The 18,372-nt window shown below is 47.1% G+C and overlaps 1 protein-coding gene across 3 annotated transcripts in view; it reads left to right on the top strand.

The window, feature by feature from the left end:
• Positions 1 to 18,372, top strand: part of Pask (PAS domain containing serine/threonine kinase) — a 76,486-nt gene that overhangs the window by 32,873 nt on the left and 25,241 nt on the right. For all 3 annotated transcript variants that reach the window (XM_089562683.1, XM_089562696.1, XM_089562691.1), the window contains 5 exons: positions 12,770 to 12,918; positions 13,662 to 13,911; positions 15,187 to 15,351; positions 16,664 to 16,807; positions 17,729 to 17,863. In XM_089562683.1, the coding sequence (XP_089418809.1) occupies positions 12,770 to 12,918; positions 13,662 to 13,911; positions 15,187 to 15,351; positions 16,664 to 16,807; positions 17,729 to 17,863 (843 nt within the window). The remainder of the gene's footprint in view (positions 1 to 12,769; positions 12,919 to 13,661; positions 13,912 to 15,186; positions 15,352 to 16,663; positions 16,808 to 17,728; positions 17,864 to 18,372) is intronic.

Below are 18,372 nucleotides of genomic sequence, written 5' to 3' on the forward strand. Positions count from 1 at the left end.
TGCTATTGAAATATATCTGGACTCTCAAACAACATATCCACAGTGATGTGAGCTCATTTGAGTGCTGGAAGATATTTAACAACAGGCTAACCACACCCATGCACTCTTTAAATTGGGCGTGGCTTCAGGCAGGCATCCTTTGCAAAACTGTTGCATTGAAACAAGCAAAAAGAAATAGTGAAGACAGATTTTTTTGTGATAAATTTGGTAGAATACACGCTCAAAAAGTTTCTGCCCTAGAATAGTTCAGCTTTAGACACACTGGCATGGTTTATTAGTGTTAGATGGCCCTCAGTTGTTTAGTTTGTTGTGCACCCGAGTTTTTGGAGTTCAGGACAGCTCACAGTTGCTATTCTGCTTTGGTCTTTAAAAACTGATTTGCGGTGTGTAATGGATCCCACGTAGGGAGTGGTTTTAAGGCTTTCTATTGTTTGACAATAGCTGTTGAAATAACCACTGGGTTCTTTTGGATACACTTTGGTGCTATTGTTCAGTGAAGTGCGCGTTCCTAGCCTTTTTATTTATTTTTGCCACAGTGAAGCTCGCGCAAAAAGGTTTTCACTGAAGCTGGTTACAATATAATTATTAGTTCAGGGGCAGGGTTAACCAGGCAGAAAAACAAATAGGTGACCGTGAGCCAAATTTTATGGCAAAACAGCATATAAAAACCTCAAAGAAGCAGGAAGTGATCATGGAGGGAACTGCCAGAATCAGGGCCTGGTGCCACCTTACACAAAATAGAAATGCAGATTTATTCTGATACTTGGACATGCCACGGTGGCTCATTGGTATGGGGTTGGTTTGTTTGCATGAAGCGAAACCCTGCCCGTCATGGCTGCATTTGACGGAGTAGTGTAGAATGCTTATGTGCTGTGGACCTCAGTGCATGCTAGAGGACACCATCATCATCATCATCATCATCAGCCTGACTATGCCCACTGCAAGGCAAAGGCCTCTTACTGTCTGCCTCTTTCAATTCCCTCTTTATCTTTTCCCTCACGGTGCAGTTCACATGCCCCCTGAAAGTGTGGCGAATATTGTACCTTTCTTTTCCTGATTAAATATTTGCATTTTTTCGTGGTACTTGGATACTATGCTTACTCACGCAAGTATCAGAATATTGGTGAGTACAAAAGGCTTCATGTGTAACTCGTAGTGAGTTTGGAGACCTTTTAGAGCAACTGCCAGAGCCTTATCTGGTAGCTGGAGACTTCAGTGCACATTCCTGGTTTTGGGAAAATGAGGAAACAGATACCAGAGATCAGATTGTAGAGGATACTATTCTGTGTAGCAATATTTGTTTGCTGAACTCTGGTAAATCCACTTACTGCTCCCCAGCCTTGGGGAAAAATGAGTTGTTTAGGTTTGTCCTTTACTTCACCATCTGTTTTGAGCGATTTTAAATGGGAAGTTTTAGACGATCCATATGGAAGCGATCATTTTCCCATCATAAGCCTGTTATCCTCACCAACAGTCATCCTGACAAAACCATGGTGTTGGAAGCCACATTTGGCTGACTGGGTATTGTTTGGAGAAAAAGCCAGTTCAGAGAATATTGTTTTAGAAAATCTCAGCATAGGTAAAATAAATGAAATACTCACAACATGCATTCTTACTGCCACACACATGTCAATTCCAAAATCCATAGGAGTGGTCTGCCAGAACCACAAAGAGTGGTACACACGAGAATTGAAGGAGGCAAAGAAACGACAAAATAAAGCCTGGTGAGATACCCTACACACCAGAACCTTATCATTCTCAAAAAGGCGAAAGCACAACCATGGTAAATTCAGCACAATGCCCAGAAAATGTCATGGAAAGCTTATATGTCTTCTGTAAACAGCTCAGCAATATCCAAAAAAATGTGGGAGCAAGTTTGAAAACTAAATGGCAGCTTCTCACCTTTCACAACACCTCTTTTGACAGCACCTGGTACAGAAACAAGTATAGGGGAACAGGCAGACATATTGAAGGAGCACTTCGCTGCAGTTTCAGGTTCTTCACACTGTGGCCAGTTATTTTTAAAATACTAAAACATAGCTGAAAAACAGATTCTCAATTAATGAAGGTGCAAATGAAAAATACAATAGTCTAATTACCCTCCAAGAAATCAGTAGAGTACTGTCTGCCGGCAAAAAAAAACTGCTCTAGGACCTGACCAGATACACTAGGAAATGCTTGCCCATCCTTCCCACCCAGCCTAAGAAGCACCCTTGAATTTCTTTCACAAAACAGTGGAAAAAAGCCACCTAGTACCATTCCTGAAACCTGGAAAGCTACCAGCCTTTCCTAGTAGCTATAGGCCAATAGCCCTTACAAGCTGTCTAGCCAAATCTTTTGAAAGTTTTCTGAATATAAGATTAACTGTTGTCCTTAAAGCACATGAACTTCTTGACATCCATCAGTGTGGTTTCAAAAAGGCATGCTCAGCAACTGACCATCTAGTTCACCTTTAAAATACAGCAAGAGAAGCTTTTATACACAAACACTGCCTTGCTGTCTTTTTTTGATCTGGAGAAAGCGTATAACAACCTGGAGGTTCGGAATTTTTTGTGACCTAGCAGAGCTTGGCATCCGTGACAAGGTTTTAAACTGCCTAAATGATTTCCTTTCCAACACTCTTTATTATAAAAATGAATTCCATGACTAAAATAATTCTGAATTCCATTATGTATTCAGTCTGTGTTGACAATCTTCAAATAGCCTGCTCATCATCAAACGTAGCAACACGTGGGAGGCAAATACAGTTTACAATAAACAAATTAATGATATGGGTAGCTAGGAATGGTTTTCAGTTTTCAGCACAGAAAGCAGTGGCTGTACTGTTCTTGCTTAAACGAGGCCTACAAGCCGCCCCCACCTGAAGCCTGTTTCACATGCAAGCGAAAATGCTAGCAAATCCTGCCTCCGTGCCACAAAAACGTGTTTTGAGTCGTCACGGCGGTTCGAGCGGCGAGGTTCCAACAAGTTGAAAATATTTCGCTGTGACGTGCTGCTCAGCCGCCGAATATGCTCAGTCGCTTGCATGTTAATCAGCCTTTACACCCAAACAAGAGTGAATTACTTGTAAAAAAATGAACATAAATTTCTAGGCATTACATTCGACAAAAAAAAAATCTATTTCTACTTCACATAAACGCTCTCAAATAAAAGGCCTCGCAGTCCGTGAACATACTCAAAAGTACTGTCATGAAAACACTGGGGATCCAATAGAACATGTCTTGTACTACCGCTCTCTAGTACGCTTTACCTTAGATTATGGATGTGTAGGTCAGTGAGACCGTCCTACCTTCAACAACTGGATCCGGTACAAAATTACAAAACCTAAGTTTGCGTCTCCCAGCTGGTGCACGCAGAATATCCCTGTGGATAGTCAGATGAGCCACCCCTTGCAGATAGCAGAACAATGTTTATGTGTATACATGTACAAAAAATAAAGTACCGAAACACCTCTGCTATCCCATAGTCAAAGTACCCTTCTGAGACTCTCTGCAATAATAAGCCCCCATCAATAAAACCTTTGTTATACGCTTCGAACATAAGTGTCAAGAGTTAGGATTGCTGGACACACTACCTGAAATGGCCCCAGACACAATCCACTGCCAACATTGTACAGCTTACCCTCTGTTTAGGTTGGTTGGTTGGTTTATGGGGTTTAACGTCCCAAAGCGACTAAGGCTATGAGAAACGCCACGTAGTGGAGGACTCCGGAAATTTCGACCACCTGGGGTTCTTTAACGTGCACTGACATCGCACAGTACTTCACATTAACACGCCTTCGCAAAAAAAAACAAATGCCACATGAACATATACTGCAGGAACATCTGGCTCTTAAAGAAAAATATGCAAGCTACACAGAATTTTATGCAGGTGGCTCATTATCGAGAAAATATGTCAGAAGTGCTGCAGTACAAGGGAATTGAGAAAAAATAGTAAGATTGCCAAACTGTGCGTCAATTTTTACTGCTGAATGTTATGCTGTGTGTGTAGCTGTGGCAGAATAGTGAATTACAATACTGAAAACAGCATAATTTACACTGACTCTCTGAGACTACTCCACGCACTTCATTCTGTAAATGCAGTTGAGGCCCTAGTCAGAAACATAATGCACGACATAGAAAAAAATCGCAACATATGGTCACAGGACAAGGTTCTGCTGTGTGCCTAGCCACGTCAGGATAGAGGGAAATGAGAGAGCAGACACAGGTGCTTCACGAGCTTACAGCGGTGAAAAAAAAAGTCAACATGCCCCATAGGGACTGCATGAAGTTAATACTGTAAGCACAACATGCGACCTTCGTCTTCATCTGTACATATCCATCATCATCGCTCAAAGCACAACATGCGATCTTCGTCTTCATCTGTACATATCCATCATCATCGATCATCTTCTTCTTCGAAGGGTTGGTCGCCATACTTGCGGGTGCCATTAAAGCTCGCTCCATCCTGCGCTCTGTCTCCTGTCTCACAAGTGGTGGAGTGTGCTCTCGATCCCTGCGTCCTCTCCGCCGCCAGACTGCAGCTGCGTTCCGGTCGCCACCTGCTCGTACCATCCGCACCGATGGATACCGTCAGCGACAACACCACTCGTACTCCCGGTGAGCCCCCCGTTCTTCTTCCTCTCGATTCGAACCGTCTGGAGCCAGCCATGATGAGCCAACCCGGTTCTTCCCAATCTTCTGGACACCCCACTTGGACCATTACCACACTCCAGCGCGAGCCTCCTATTTTTGCTGGTCTCCGTGGGGACGATGTCGAGGACTGGCTCGACCAATATAACCAGGTCAGTGCCTATAATCGTTGGGACTCAGCGATGAAACTTGTAAACGTGTCGTTCTACCTCACTGCCGTGGCCAAGACTTGGTTCGTCAACCACAAAGATGCCATCCCGGACTGGGCTCACTTCTCGGCACAGATCCGACAAATCTTTGGCACATCCGGCGCAAGCCCCGCTGTCTACAAAAAAAAGCTAGATACCCGCGTTCAGCTACCCGGTGAGTCCTACACATCCTACATTGAAGACGTGCTTGCCCTGTGTCGACGTGTCAACAGCGCTATGTCAGAGAACGATCGGGTACGTCATCTTCTGAAAGGGCTTGGCTCATTTGCCTTCAACACGCTTGCTGCTCAGAATCCAACGTCAGTCCAAGACATCCGAACAACTTGCCATCGTCTTGACGACCTTCAGTCGCTTCGATTAAAAGACACCTGGGACACCCCAGTTTCACCCGACGTGGACTTACGCTCCCTCATTCGCTCCATTATCCGGGAGGAACTGCACGGCTCCACCTTACCGCCAGTTGATTCCCACACGCCTCCAGCCCCGTCGTCCTCGCCTTTGCGTGATCTCATCAAAGACGAGCTCGCTTCGGTCACTCGCCCCTTGGCTGCGGAACCACCTGTACCGCGTTTTGTGCCTACCTATGCCCAGGTTGCTGCGACGCCTCCTGCTGCTGATTACCCGTCGCATCCACAGCCCGTCCAGCAAACTCCGGTCTCTGTGTCCCCGAGCCCCGCTATGTGTCCTGTTTGGAGTCCGCCTGCACGTCGGCCGGTGTGTCACTACTGCGGAATTCGAGGGCATGTTGCCCGTGTGTGCCGTCGGCGTCAACGCGACGAGCGCGAGTGGTACCCAGACTTTCGCAACGGAGCTACGTACTCGTCGCCTGCTTACCGTCCGGCGTTTGCCTCCAGTCCTCCTCGTCGCCCATCGTACGCGGACTTCTCCCAAGACGCTCCGCACTCGTCGTACGCTTACCGCCCACCGTTTGCTGACCATACCAATTATCGTCCCTCCTATCCCTCTACCTCTCCGGACCGCTCCTCGACCGACAGGCCGTCGCGCCGCCGCTCCCCATCGCCTTTCCGCCGCTCGTCGTCGCCTCTACGTCCACCATCCTCCCAGACAACTGGCCACACGGAAAACTAAATTGTGCAGTTTCCGGAGGTAAAACTGCACCACACGCCGCCCTCTCAATTCCTCCTGTACAGCCATCGAACATGTTAACCGTTGACATTGAAGGCACTGTAGTAGAAGCATTGATCGATATGGGCGCCGCCATTTCTGTAATTAGTTCTGATTTATGTTCTCGTCTTCGCAAGGTGCGCACCCCTTACAGTGGTCCTTCTCTCCGTGCTGCCAATGATGAATCAATGCGTCCTTCCGGATTGTGTACGGCACGAGTCACTATCGACGGCATCCTGCACTACATAGTATTTGCTGTGCTTCCCTCCTGTGCTTATCCCCTCATCCTCGGCTGGGACTTCCTCCACTCTGCGCAAGCTGTAATTACCTGCTGTCCCCCTACTCTACAGGCTTCTGAATCCGACCTTTCTGCCGTTTCTGTCCTGCCTTCTCATCATCTGGTTACCACCGCTGATCATGTACTTTACCCCGGCTGCGAAGATGTCCTCTCTGTTGCTTCTGCCCACGTCAACGCTGGGGACGTTTTCGTCACACCAAGCCCCCGTCTTCTCTCAAGGGGCATCTTTCTCGTCGCGTCCCTGCTCCGCTTCACCAATGGGTCTTCACTACTGACTGCCTTCAACACTACGCCGGAACCCATTCTTCTGCGTCAAGGCACAGCCATCGCTTCTGTGGATACCACTCAACCTGTGGCCGTTCTTTCCTCTGCCCCATCACGCTTCGCTCTTTCGACCCCTGCCTCTGCCTCTGCATCTATTTCAGCTGCTATCAGCCCCGGTCTCACCCCGACTCAAAAAGATGAATTGCTTGCCGTCTTGACCAAGCATGCCGCTTCCTTCGATACGCAGGCAACAACCTTGAGCCAAACCACCGCAGCTAAGCATCGCATCTACACAGATGGTTCGGGAATCATTCGCCGTCGCCCGTATCGTGTGTCTTCTAGTGAGCGCAAGGTTATTCAAGATAACGTAGCCGACATGCTCAAGCGCCACATCATACGCCCTTCTTCGAGTCCTTGGTCTTCGCCTGTTGTGCTGGTTCAAAAGAAGGATGGCTCAGTACGCTTTTGTGTTGACTATCGCGCCCTTAACAAGATCACTAGAAAAGATGTTTATCCGCTGCCTCGGATTGATGACGCCCTCGACTGTCTCCAAGGTGCACAATTTTTCTCTAGTCTCGACCTAAGATCCGGATACTGGCAAATACCTATGCATGAGGCCGACAAGGAAAAAACTGCTTTCGCCACTCCCGACGGATTATACGAATTCAACGTTATGCCGTTCGGCCTATGCAATGCTCCGGCCACGTTCGAGCGCATGATCGACACCGTTCTCCGAGGCCTGAAGTGGAAAACGTGCCTATGCTACCTCGACGACATAGTCATTTTTTCTTCGACTTTTTCTGAACACCTTGTTCGTCTCGATGAAGTATTAAGCGCACTTTCTGAGGCCGGCCTTCAGATAAACACCAAGAAATGTTGCTTTGCGTCCACTTCTATCAAGGTACTCGGTCACGTCGTTAGCCAGAAGGGTGTAAAGCCTGATCCCGACAAAGTGGCTGCAGTTTTGCATTTTCCTCGCCCATCGCGCGTCAAAGACCTGCGCAGTTTTCTGGGGCTAGCGTCATACTTCCGGCGCTTCATACGCAACTTTGCCTCTATTGCGGCCCCTTTGCATAAGCTCCTCTGCGCTGACCAGCCGTTTGTTTGGTCTGAGGCCTGTGAGGTCGCTTTTACTACCTTAAAGAAGGCTCTCACATCTGATCCGATACTAGCACATTTCGACGACAATGCTCCAACGATTTTACACACGGACGCCAGTGGACACGGCATTGGTGCAGTTCTTCTGCAGCGGCAGCACTCTTCGTGCGAGCAAGTCATCGCCTACGCCAGTCGTACACTGACTGCAGCGGAGCAGAACTACACGATAACTGAGCAAGAGTGCCTCGCTGTTGTCTGGGCCATTCAGAAATTTCGCCCTTATTTGTACGGCCGCCAGTTCACAGTTGTCACTGACCATCATGCCCTGTGCTGGTTGTCCTCGCAGAAAAACTTGTCCGGCCGCCTCGGCCGCTGGATTCTCCGTCTCCAGGAATATGACTTTACCGTCACCTATAAATCGGGCAAGAAACACCAGGACGCCGATGCGCTATCTCGTTGTCCCCTCGCCCAAACCCAACCTCCGCATCCGCAACCCGTGTCCTCCGCATCCTCAAACTGCCAAACTACCCCTTCGACGGCTATTTCAACCTTGACCGTCGCACCCATTGACTTGATGCCAGCTCCCAGTCTTGGCGATCTCGCCTCAGCGCAGCGGGCCGACCCTTACTGCCGGACTCTTATCGACCGTCTGAGCGGTGCTACGCGGCCACCGAATGCCCGCCTACGTCGCCAACTTAATTCTTTCAAGCTAGTCGACAACATCCTTCTTTGGCACAATTACAGCCCCTTCGGTGACTCATGGGTGCCTGTCGTACCCCGTTCTCTTCGCCGAGCAGTTTTGCAGGCCTTTCATGATGATCCCCCGGCTGGCCACTTAGGCTTTCAGAAAACTTATGACCGCATCAAGCGCCGTTTCTTTTGGCCTGGCCTCTCAACCGCCGTTGGAAAATATATTGCGTCTTGCATCTCTTGCCAACGTCGTAAACAGAGCACGTCTGCCCCTGCGGGCCTTCTACAGCCTCTCCCCTGTCCTTTCTCCCCTTTTGAAGTCGTTGGGATTGACCTCTACGGTCCCTTACCATTAACACCAACGGGCAACCGTTGGATCGTCACTGCCATCGACCACTTAACTAGATACGCTGAAACGGCCCCTGTTCCTTCCGGCTCTGCTTCAGAGATCGCCCACTTCTTCCTGAACGCCATCCTTCTGCGCCATGGAGCTCCTCGTGTCCTTATTAGTGACCGCGGCAAGTCCTTCCTCTCCAGCATCCTTGCCGAAGTTCTTCACGCCTCCAGAACCGTGCACAAAACCTCTTCAGCTTATCACCCTCAGACCAATGGGCTCACAGAGCGCTTTCATCGCACGCTGTCCGATATGCTAGCCACCTACATCCAGCCCGACCACACCAACTGGGACACCATGCTTCCCTTCATTACCTTTGCATACAATAGTGCCGTGCAAAGAACCACCAACTTCTCCCCATTCTTCCTTGTGTATGGACGTCAACCTACCTTCACCCTCGAAGCGTCTTTCTTCTCCGCCCCCTCAACCTCTTCCAGACTCTCTCACGAACAGTTTACTTCTCGTCTCACCTACTGCCGTGCCATTGCCCGCCTGAATACCGACGCCTCCCAAGCCTCCCGGAAAAACACCTATGATCTCTCCCACCGTGCCATATTTTTTCACCCTGGTGATGACGTACTGCTGTGGACTCCAGTGCGTACCCCGGGATTGTGTGAAAAATTTTTGAGCCGTTATATTGGTCCGTATACTGTACTCGAACAAACGTCCCCGGTGAACTATCGCGTTGCCCCTGTTCATCCTGTTAATGATCGTCGTTGCCGAGGTGCCGAGATTGTTCATGTTTCACGCCTCAAACCCTTTGCCCGTCGCACTACTGTGCTCTAATCTGCGCCCGGGCCGGTCGCTTTCGTACGCGAGGGGAGAAAGTGTAAGCACAACATGCGATCTTCGTCTTCATCTGTACATATCCATCATCATCGATCATCTTCTTCTTCGAAGGGTTGGTCGCCATACTTGCGGGTGCCATTAAAGCTCGCTCCATCCTGCGCTCTGTCTCCTGTCTCACAATACACACTAAGTTGAAAGATAAATGGCAAGTGGCTTAGGAAAGTGAAGTTAACAACAAACTACACTTAGTTGAGCCCATCTTGAAAGAATAGAAATCATGCAGGCATCAGGAACATTTCATAGAAGTAATCTTATGTCGACTTCACATTGGGCGTGCTCACCTGACACACAAATTCCTGCTGACAAAACAAGACGAATCCCTATGTGAAAAACATGGAGGTTAACTCACAGTAAACCATATTTTATTCTCATGCTCAGTACATGAAAAAATTAGAAATAAGGACTTTTGCTCAGTTTTATAAAGAATGCTTCCCTTTTCACCCAGCGCTGCTCTTAAAGGAGTCATGACATGGTCTGCCAACAAATCCTGCTTTTACGTTGCAGCTACTAGCCATGACATTATTATGTATACTGAACAAAAAAAAAAAAGGGTGGGGCTCTACGTGCACATTTGAGCTAGAAATTTTAATTTGAAGTTATCGGCTCTAAGCCTCTGCCCCTGGCAGCGGCGGCCATATTGAAGCAGCTTGAGTGATGTCATTGACATCATTGTGGTCTGCTGCAAAACTGCCATGCACACAGTCCTGGTACATTGTGTTGGGTAGCAGCCAGACAGAAGAGGGAAGGACACAGGCCTCTGTTGCCTTTGTCCCCCTCCAGCTTTCCCCCTTTCACCCCACCACACCCCAAGCCTGAACAAAGAACAACTCACTCTCCTATCCACACTATACACGCAGTTCTGTCCTTCAGTCGTGAGCTAGCACATGACTGTCAGTTTATATCCTGACGAACTGCGAGCGGGCCAATGTTGCCTGACTGCCACACGGTTCTGAAGAAAACATAAAAATTCAATTACAAATTATTGGTTGCACCAAATGAGCTCATATTTCCGTCCAGTTGTTCTGAGATGTATAGCGAACGACACATAATAAAGAGCTTGAGTTTGAAAGTTGATGTCATGACCCCTTTAATTGATAATGAAATTGTTGACATGTCTTGTGTTTTTAGCTTTTTAGGAGATGAGTTCTTACCCAGTGCTTCGCTTCATTTTATAATGCACCTCAGCCACTTCCTCACTCCTGAGAAAAAGGCTGGGGTCTTTATTTAGTTCATTGGTAGCCTCCAGACCCTTGCCCAGCCAAGGATGGCCGCTGAGGTTACCGAACCCTCTCTAAAGCTTTTATTAATAGTCGTTTCTAAAATTACTTTCCTTTGTCATCACTAGGTAGTACCAACGTTTTAGGCCCTCTTCACCATCGATGTTAACATTTCTATAAAACTGCAGAAAGCTTTTCCTATGCCTTGAGCTTAGCACGTGGTGGCCTTAGTTGCCTATGTGCCATTAAACCCAACATGATGCAAAGGCTTCATATATTTCATGACTGTATTCAGTTTAAGATAGATGCTCAGGTGTTGCTTTTTATATTGCCTCCTTTTGTGATTGTTCTGGGCTGTATGCTGTATTGTATGCAATGACATGTAGTTCATAGTGCTTCATTTCTTGCCCATGTGTATCATTAGTACTTTTTTCACTGGCATGAAATTTTAGTAGCACATGCAGTCCTTGGTGGCTGGAAGCAGAGTGTAAGCAACCAAACAGATTCCAGGTCGCGATGTCTTTGTTTGTGCACAGTGTTTTGTTCACTTTTGTGGTGGTTGGAGGAAAGAACTGGAATTGGGTCAGAAATACGCATGCAGAAATATATCTTCATGGGTTCTGCATAGTTTGCTTGATAAATAATGCCATAAAAAGGTGACGTCCACGACGGGCAACACCGTTTAGGTAAGACCCTCTTTGGATGGTCCATACATGTTAGTAGTTCTTAGCTCATCTCAAGACATTGTAGCTGTGGGATAACTGTTGCACTAAATGATGTAGCTACGTCTTGACACTTCCTGGGAATATTTTTCATTTCATTTCTGTGTCATGCAAGTAGACAAATGTCATTGCGAAATATTCAGTTTCTTCCTTTTCAGCTGCAACCATTACTTCCGTTACTTTTCTTCAAACTCTCACATAGCTGGAAGAAGTGCCTTGTTTTTTACTTGTGTGGTAGTAAACGTATATAATTAAGGTATATATAATTAAAAGTGTATATTAGGTATATAATAAGGTATATAATTAAATTATAAAAAAATGACATGACTAAAAGAGCAAAGAGAGGAGACATGCAGTCAGTTCTTAGTAAGTCTCAGATCTGTTTTCATGTTTATTGTATGTGTGCCTGAATAAATGTGTGTAAACTCTTCCAAGTAGAGGCTATTTCAGGCAGCAATTATAGTTGTTAAAACTTGATGGTGTTGCTTCTTATGCTCACAAATACTAACACTTCTTGCTTTTGTGTAAAATGTTGGGTGTCCTTGGGTCAGGTAAATTTTCTCGTGCACCTTTTTTTCCTTTCTTCTTCTTTCCTTAGCACAGATTTTTGATGTCATATCTCTATTTAGGTGTGATGGGTGTTTGTGATGCTGTTCTCAAGTATTCATTTTTATGCGTAAGGTGCATTTCCCATAAGTGGGCTAGGGTGTACAGTGATGAATATGAGTACTAGCGGCCATAAATAATGCGATGCAATTTTTATGGGCAACTTGTGTGTGTTTATTGCTTGTTGAGCATCATAATGCCATCAACTACTGTCCACCACACCAGCACTCCCAAGTTAAGAGCAAAGGGCCCGTTTTAATGTGAAAGCATTCTATGGCCCATTGCCAACAAAACCCGATGTTGACTGACCGCTGCACGAAAAATCCAAGGTGATGTCACCGTGGTATCAAAAAGAAAAAATTCTCCCGAAGGCGCAGGGAAGTGAACCCAGGACTTTCAGATTGCGAGGCGAGATCGCAACCCATGGGCGACAAACCGCATTGCTTCTTGGCAAGCAACGGTGAACCTAGTATATGTGTTGCCTTATGACTGTATGCTAATGAGTAGATGAGTCATTAGAAAGAGCAAACAATTTTTTAAATAGAAGTAAAAAGGAAGGAAAAACAATACTTTTGTGTTCCAAGACACGTAAGTAGTCTTAAGTGCCATCCGTAATTTTTTTTTGTCAACTGTATGACCTGACGGAGTGTGGTCTTCTTGGTGCAGCTGTCACCGCCGAAGAGTCTTCATAGCCGTGGCTGGCCCGTGACAGGCAGCAGCCCCCTGACACCACTAGACCGAGTGGTGCGTGCGTGTCGCTCAGACCGGCACTCCGATGGGGCCATGGCAGGTGGGGGAGCACAGCAGCAGCGCAGGTGAGCTACGCCTGTTACTTTCATGCCGTGCTGTGCGGCGGTTTGTCTTTAGCGTATCAGTCAAACGATTCTGCAGGCTGATCCTCATTCTACGAGACACACCTTTCCTTCTTTCTGTGTCGGTTTGTTTAGGGGAGGGCAGCATTGCATTGGGGGACATGGCTAAAAGCAGTTTCTTGGCCAGCACACGGAGGGACGGCGCTCGTTTTAATCTTTGCCTATAGGATCTCAGGCCATGATTTGTTGCATCTCCCACCAGTGTCGTGCCCCGTACCAGTGCCAAAAATCCTGCTTTTCTGACTTGGCTAATTTCCTTGCCCTCACAGTGTAGCGAATGATACACATCTGTGTGGATCTTTTTTCTGTTCGCTGACCTGACCTCAACTCAGCACTTTTGCATTGTGAAGTTGTTCAGTGTCTTGTCTATTCATAGACTACTATGAGGCCATCCACCGAGTGCATTGAGCACTGTATGCTCACTGTCTATGCACCCCTTAGCAACGATCATCAGCTATGCCTTTTCATGTTTATAACATCTTATGATGAGAGTAGTAGCTGTCTTAAATGAGGAAAATGGCATTTGGATGTAACCTGCCTTGTTTGCGCTCTCCGCTGACATCCAGTGGTGTCGTCGTCTGATGGTTTCTCCTTTGATCTGCTCGAATGAGGGGACGTCCTTCAAATTGTCTTTCTGGCCGAGTGGCTGTTGAAAGAAGCCTCGCCCCATGTGTGTGTGTCCACAGGTGTTCGCTGAGCAAGCTGCGGGGCTCCGCGCTGTGCGCCTTCAGCTTTGGCAGCTGGGGCAGCGGCTACGGGGCTGGCGGGCCATCGGGACCCCCCGAGCTGCAGCCGTCGCACGGTGGCAGCACTAATCTGCTCAGCGGCAGCTGGGTCTTCTACAGCGGCGGAGGCCTGGGAGCCCCCTCCTCGGCACTGGCTTCTCTGCTGCAGCAGGGCAAGGCGGTGGTCACCGTCAATGCCTCTACCACGCAGGTGAGCTGCGGTCGTGATTAGAGTGCTACGTACGTAGTCTTTGGTGCATGTTGGTGCATGTGTTGGTGTTTGGTGCATGTTGAGGAATCCCAGGTGGCCGACATTTGAAACGCGTGAAACTTGATTCCCTGATGACAACTGTTGCAGTGTTGATGGTGAAAATTGAGGAAGCATTGTTGGTCAAAGAAACCAGCAAAAAGGTTGCTTCAGCAGTCAAAGACATGCAATCCTCTGCTGAGGATTTCCTTTCGTCAGGATATGACTGAGTTCCTTCTACAGTGACCACTAATTTGGCTGAGCTTGCTGACCTACAATCACAGGTTGAATCGCTGTCTTCGACAGTCATTTCCCCGTTGACAGTATGACCAAGGAGATTAACAGTCTTGAACAATGTAGCAGGAAATGTACCTTGTTCACAGTCTTCCGGTCAAACCTGGTGAGAACTTGTCCTCTTTCTTTTGGGATTTAGCCAACAAGTTAAGCATAACCGATTTTCATCCGGCAGATATCTGAGGAGTACATTGATCGCCATCCAGAGGTGATTATATTCCACCTACTTCAGTGCAGACTCGGATGTTTTCAGTTAGCCCTCAGGGGAATCTGCTACATGTAGATGTTGGTGAGTTGTGACACCACGCCTTCCCGAGCGTCCGCAGGGACATCCCCGCCAGGGGATGATGGTGAGCACTGCACCACCATGGACCCAAGCACCCATGTTTAGCCATGCGTGGCATCGCCATGTCCGGGGAAAAGGGGATCCTGGTGGTTGAGCCGATGCCGAGCGTTTGGACTTGTAAGGCCTCTCGGTGGAGGAAGCTCACCACTTTGGCCCCAGCTTCTCGTAGATGCCACCCCCGGCCGTGCCCAACCGGGATAAATTGGCAGTCACCTTTTCCTATCCTCCCCTCTATCTTATAGTTTTCTATCTTCTTTCTCACAACTCTTTTGTCTTCTCGCTTCTTGGTTCTTCTCTCTTCCTGGTGGCTAGGGTTAACCTTGTGTGGCGAACCAACCTGTGTTACACCGTGTCAGGCTATAGTGGTGGTGTACAGCTGGCGTGAACAGCTGTACACTAATATTCGAAAGTATTTGATTAGCAACCAATAATTATCATTCGTATTTTATTCGCAACCAATAATTATCATTCGTATTTGCTTTGCAACCCAGAAATTTTATCTTTGCATGCTTCTACTTTTTACTCTTAATGCCAGTGCCACTGGTGCACTTCCACTGAGGCAGCGCAGTGCTCAGTCCTGCCACTGCTGGGTCTTGCAGATCCTGACGGCCAACAAGGCAGCCTGTGCCCTGTTGGGCGTTCTCAGCACCCAGGTGGGCAACCGGCGCCTCTCCGAGTTCCTAGCCATGAAGAAGGGCCAGTACGCGCTCACCGAGGCCGATGTGGACGCTGCGGGAGAGGTGGTCGTCATCGCTGGCAAAGTGGCAAGTGATGGCCTGTTGTTCCTCGGGGCTGCATCCGCTGAAATACCAGTCACGTGATCTGCTTAATCTTGCTTTGTACTGATAAGATCTTGCTTTGTACTGATAAAGCCAGGGTGGTGTTACCAATTAGAAAAGGGGATCTCCATTCTAACTTGACACTAAAAATTGCATAGATCGAGATAAGTGACACTGTACGGTGAAACTTTAGTACTGTCTGCAAATACTTCTGCGTAACCCAATGGTATTAAATACATAAATTTTTTCTTCTAAAAAGCCTTTTTTCATCTTTTGTCAGTGTTTACACTCTCTTGTGAGTGCTTTCTAACCTGAATAAGCTTGTTGAAGTTCAGCAGCACCTTCGTATCAAGTGGAACAGCAGAACATTGGCAGCTCTCATAATATGGCAGTGAGCATTAGCCTGAATTGGTACACGCGTGTTAGATCAGAGGCTAAGCAACAGTCCTAAAGGCACGTGTTGTTCGAGGCCGCCGCGGTGGCTCAGTGGCTATGGTGCTCAGCTGCTGACCCGAAAGACGCGGGTTCGATCCCGGCCGCGGCGGCTGAATTTCTTTGGAGGAGAAATTCGAGGCCCGTGTACTGTGCGATGTCAGTGCACGTTAAAGAACCCCAGGTGGTCGAAATTTCCAGAGCCCTCCACTACGACGTCCCTCATAGCCTGAGTCGCTTTGGGACGTTAAACCTCATAAACCAACCATGTGTTGTTCGATGCGAGATCACTTTGTTGTAGCTGTTTAGTGCTCTGTTCATTATCACCTTTCACTGCCACAATACTACTGCCACAAAGGTGTCAGTATGCTAATAAACTGATCAGTCTCTTGCTGTAGCGTGCAATGTGTTGCGGAGTCGGGTACCTTACACATTTATGTGCTGAAGCAGGCTGTAGGCCAATGAATGGCAGATCTGAAGTTACTTTCTATGTTAAGCTCATAGTTGCTTCGATATATAAAGGTGTTGCAGCTACAGTACTGTATTGTTTCTTTTTTATCATTTTCTGCAGATTTGTAGTTTACTGTTTTTAATATAATGTTCCTTTGCTCATGTAATTGTGGAAAACAGTCATGGCAGAAATTAGGCAAAGATGAATGTATGCGCATTGGTGCTAATTTGGGAGGTGTGTGTACTGTGCGGAATTTGCACTGTGGTCAAGTTAAACTTTTTCCTTGTTCTAGTATATAATATAGAAGCTGCGTGTAATATCATAGTGCATTTGTTATGTGAGTGAATACGATATGCCACACATCTCGCGGGTGCAGCCTATGCGAGGGAAGCATCATTCCTTCTGTTTGCACAGATGGACCTCATCGACAATGATGGAAAGGTGGTCCCAGTGTCGGTGTGGGTGCGCAAGCTGGAATCTGATTCTGAACCACGCTGCCTGGTCGTCATGGAGCCGGTGCAGCGGACAACTGCGGTCGTCACTTTTGACTCTGCCAGGGTAGGACCAACACGCCAGTGTTATAGTATTCTCATTGCTTCTCGCTCTCACTTTCATCAGGTTCTGTTGTCCCCCAGTCTATTTGTGCTGTTTAGAGCAAAATGGCACATCAGCTTTGCATTACTTCTGGACTGTTTTGTAGTGGTGACCTAATTTGATGCATATAATGAATAACTGAGCTCTATGCTGAAGGTGTTGGACTACTTCCCATATTTCCAGCAATGCTTCATGCATTGCGAAGTTTTAAATTTCCTACGAAAAGTCTGTGTGTAAAAATTTGCACTGAATTTTACCTGTTGTGTGCCCTTTATGAAGATTTGAGGAATTTTGTCTAGGATTTTTTATTATTTTTGTGTTTAATGTCTTAGAGCATTGCTTAGGGCACAGTTACCGTATTTATTCAAACAATGAACCCACTTCCCACTTTTGTCAATGAGAATACACTTCAGGGCCGGTATTCAGCACATTTGCTTTATCTCTCTGCAATTGGCCACTGCCGCCGACTATTGCAAAATCGTAGGATCATGCCCTGATGCACCAAACACCAATTGATGCATATGATGCTAAACACCGGCCACACATGAACACTAGTGACGTGGGGACATGGCTTGTCAACCGTGCACTTTTTTCATCAAGGACAGACAAATGATATGAAATTTCAACTTTGCAAAGAAAATGTTAACCTTTTTCCCAACGTAATGAAGCCTTCCCCAAAATTTATGTTCACTTTTCTGAAAAAGAAAAAGGTCAGTTAATTACGTGAGTAGATACTGTAATAGCTTTGTGGGCTCATTACACTAGTAAATATGACAATAGCTTTGCTTGTCTGTGTGCAAGAAACTGTGGTTGATAGAAAAAAAAGTGATCTAGTTTCAAGTGTGTACGCTCAGTGTTCATCCTCACTGCCTCCCTCACTGCCAGGGCCAGATTCTGAGTGCAGACAAGAGCCTGGCTGCCCTGTGTGGATACTCGGATGGTGCGGAGCTCGAGGGCACCCTCATCACCGACATCATTCCTTCCCTCGTTCTTCCCACCTGCCAAGATGGAGTGGTCAAGGTGATCCCTGCCTCATTACCCCCCAGGGTTGCAGTGGCATGCAAAGACCCACCAATCAGTCCTTGCAGTGCCAGGGCAGTGTAGTCCTGTTATCTGGAGCTATGGGATGCAAATTTATCGCAGCCTAAGTTTACACATAAATATAGAAAATTACAGGCACAACGTTAATGGACAGCAAGAGAGCAGGGTTGGACAGGGAACAAATGAGCATGGGCCAGGAGTGTAATGCGAAGGGAACACAACCAATGGTCCCTTGGAAGAACAGTGGACTCCAAGGGAAGGTAAACATGGTAGGGGATGGCAGAGAGTCAGGCGGACGGATTAGGTTAGAAAGTTTGCAGGAATAAGTTGGTCACAGCTGGTACAGGACTGAGGCTGGTGGTGATGTTTACACAGCTGCAAGATTTCACTATTTTTTTTTGTAGCCTCTCAACATCTGACAACACCATGTGATACTCGTGTACCCCACAAAGCATTGACAGCTCATCCAGTTTCACAGTTATACTGCA

The sequence above is a fragment of the Amblyomma mixtum genome, chromosome 1 (genome assembly GCF_055824585.1).
Source record: "Amblyomma mixtum isolate Tamu chromosome 1, ASM5582458v1, whole genome shotgun sequence".
Lineage (NCBI taxonomy): Eukaryota > Metazoa > Arthropoda > Arachnida > Ixodida > Ixodidae > Amblyomma > Amblyomma mixtum.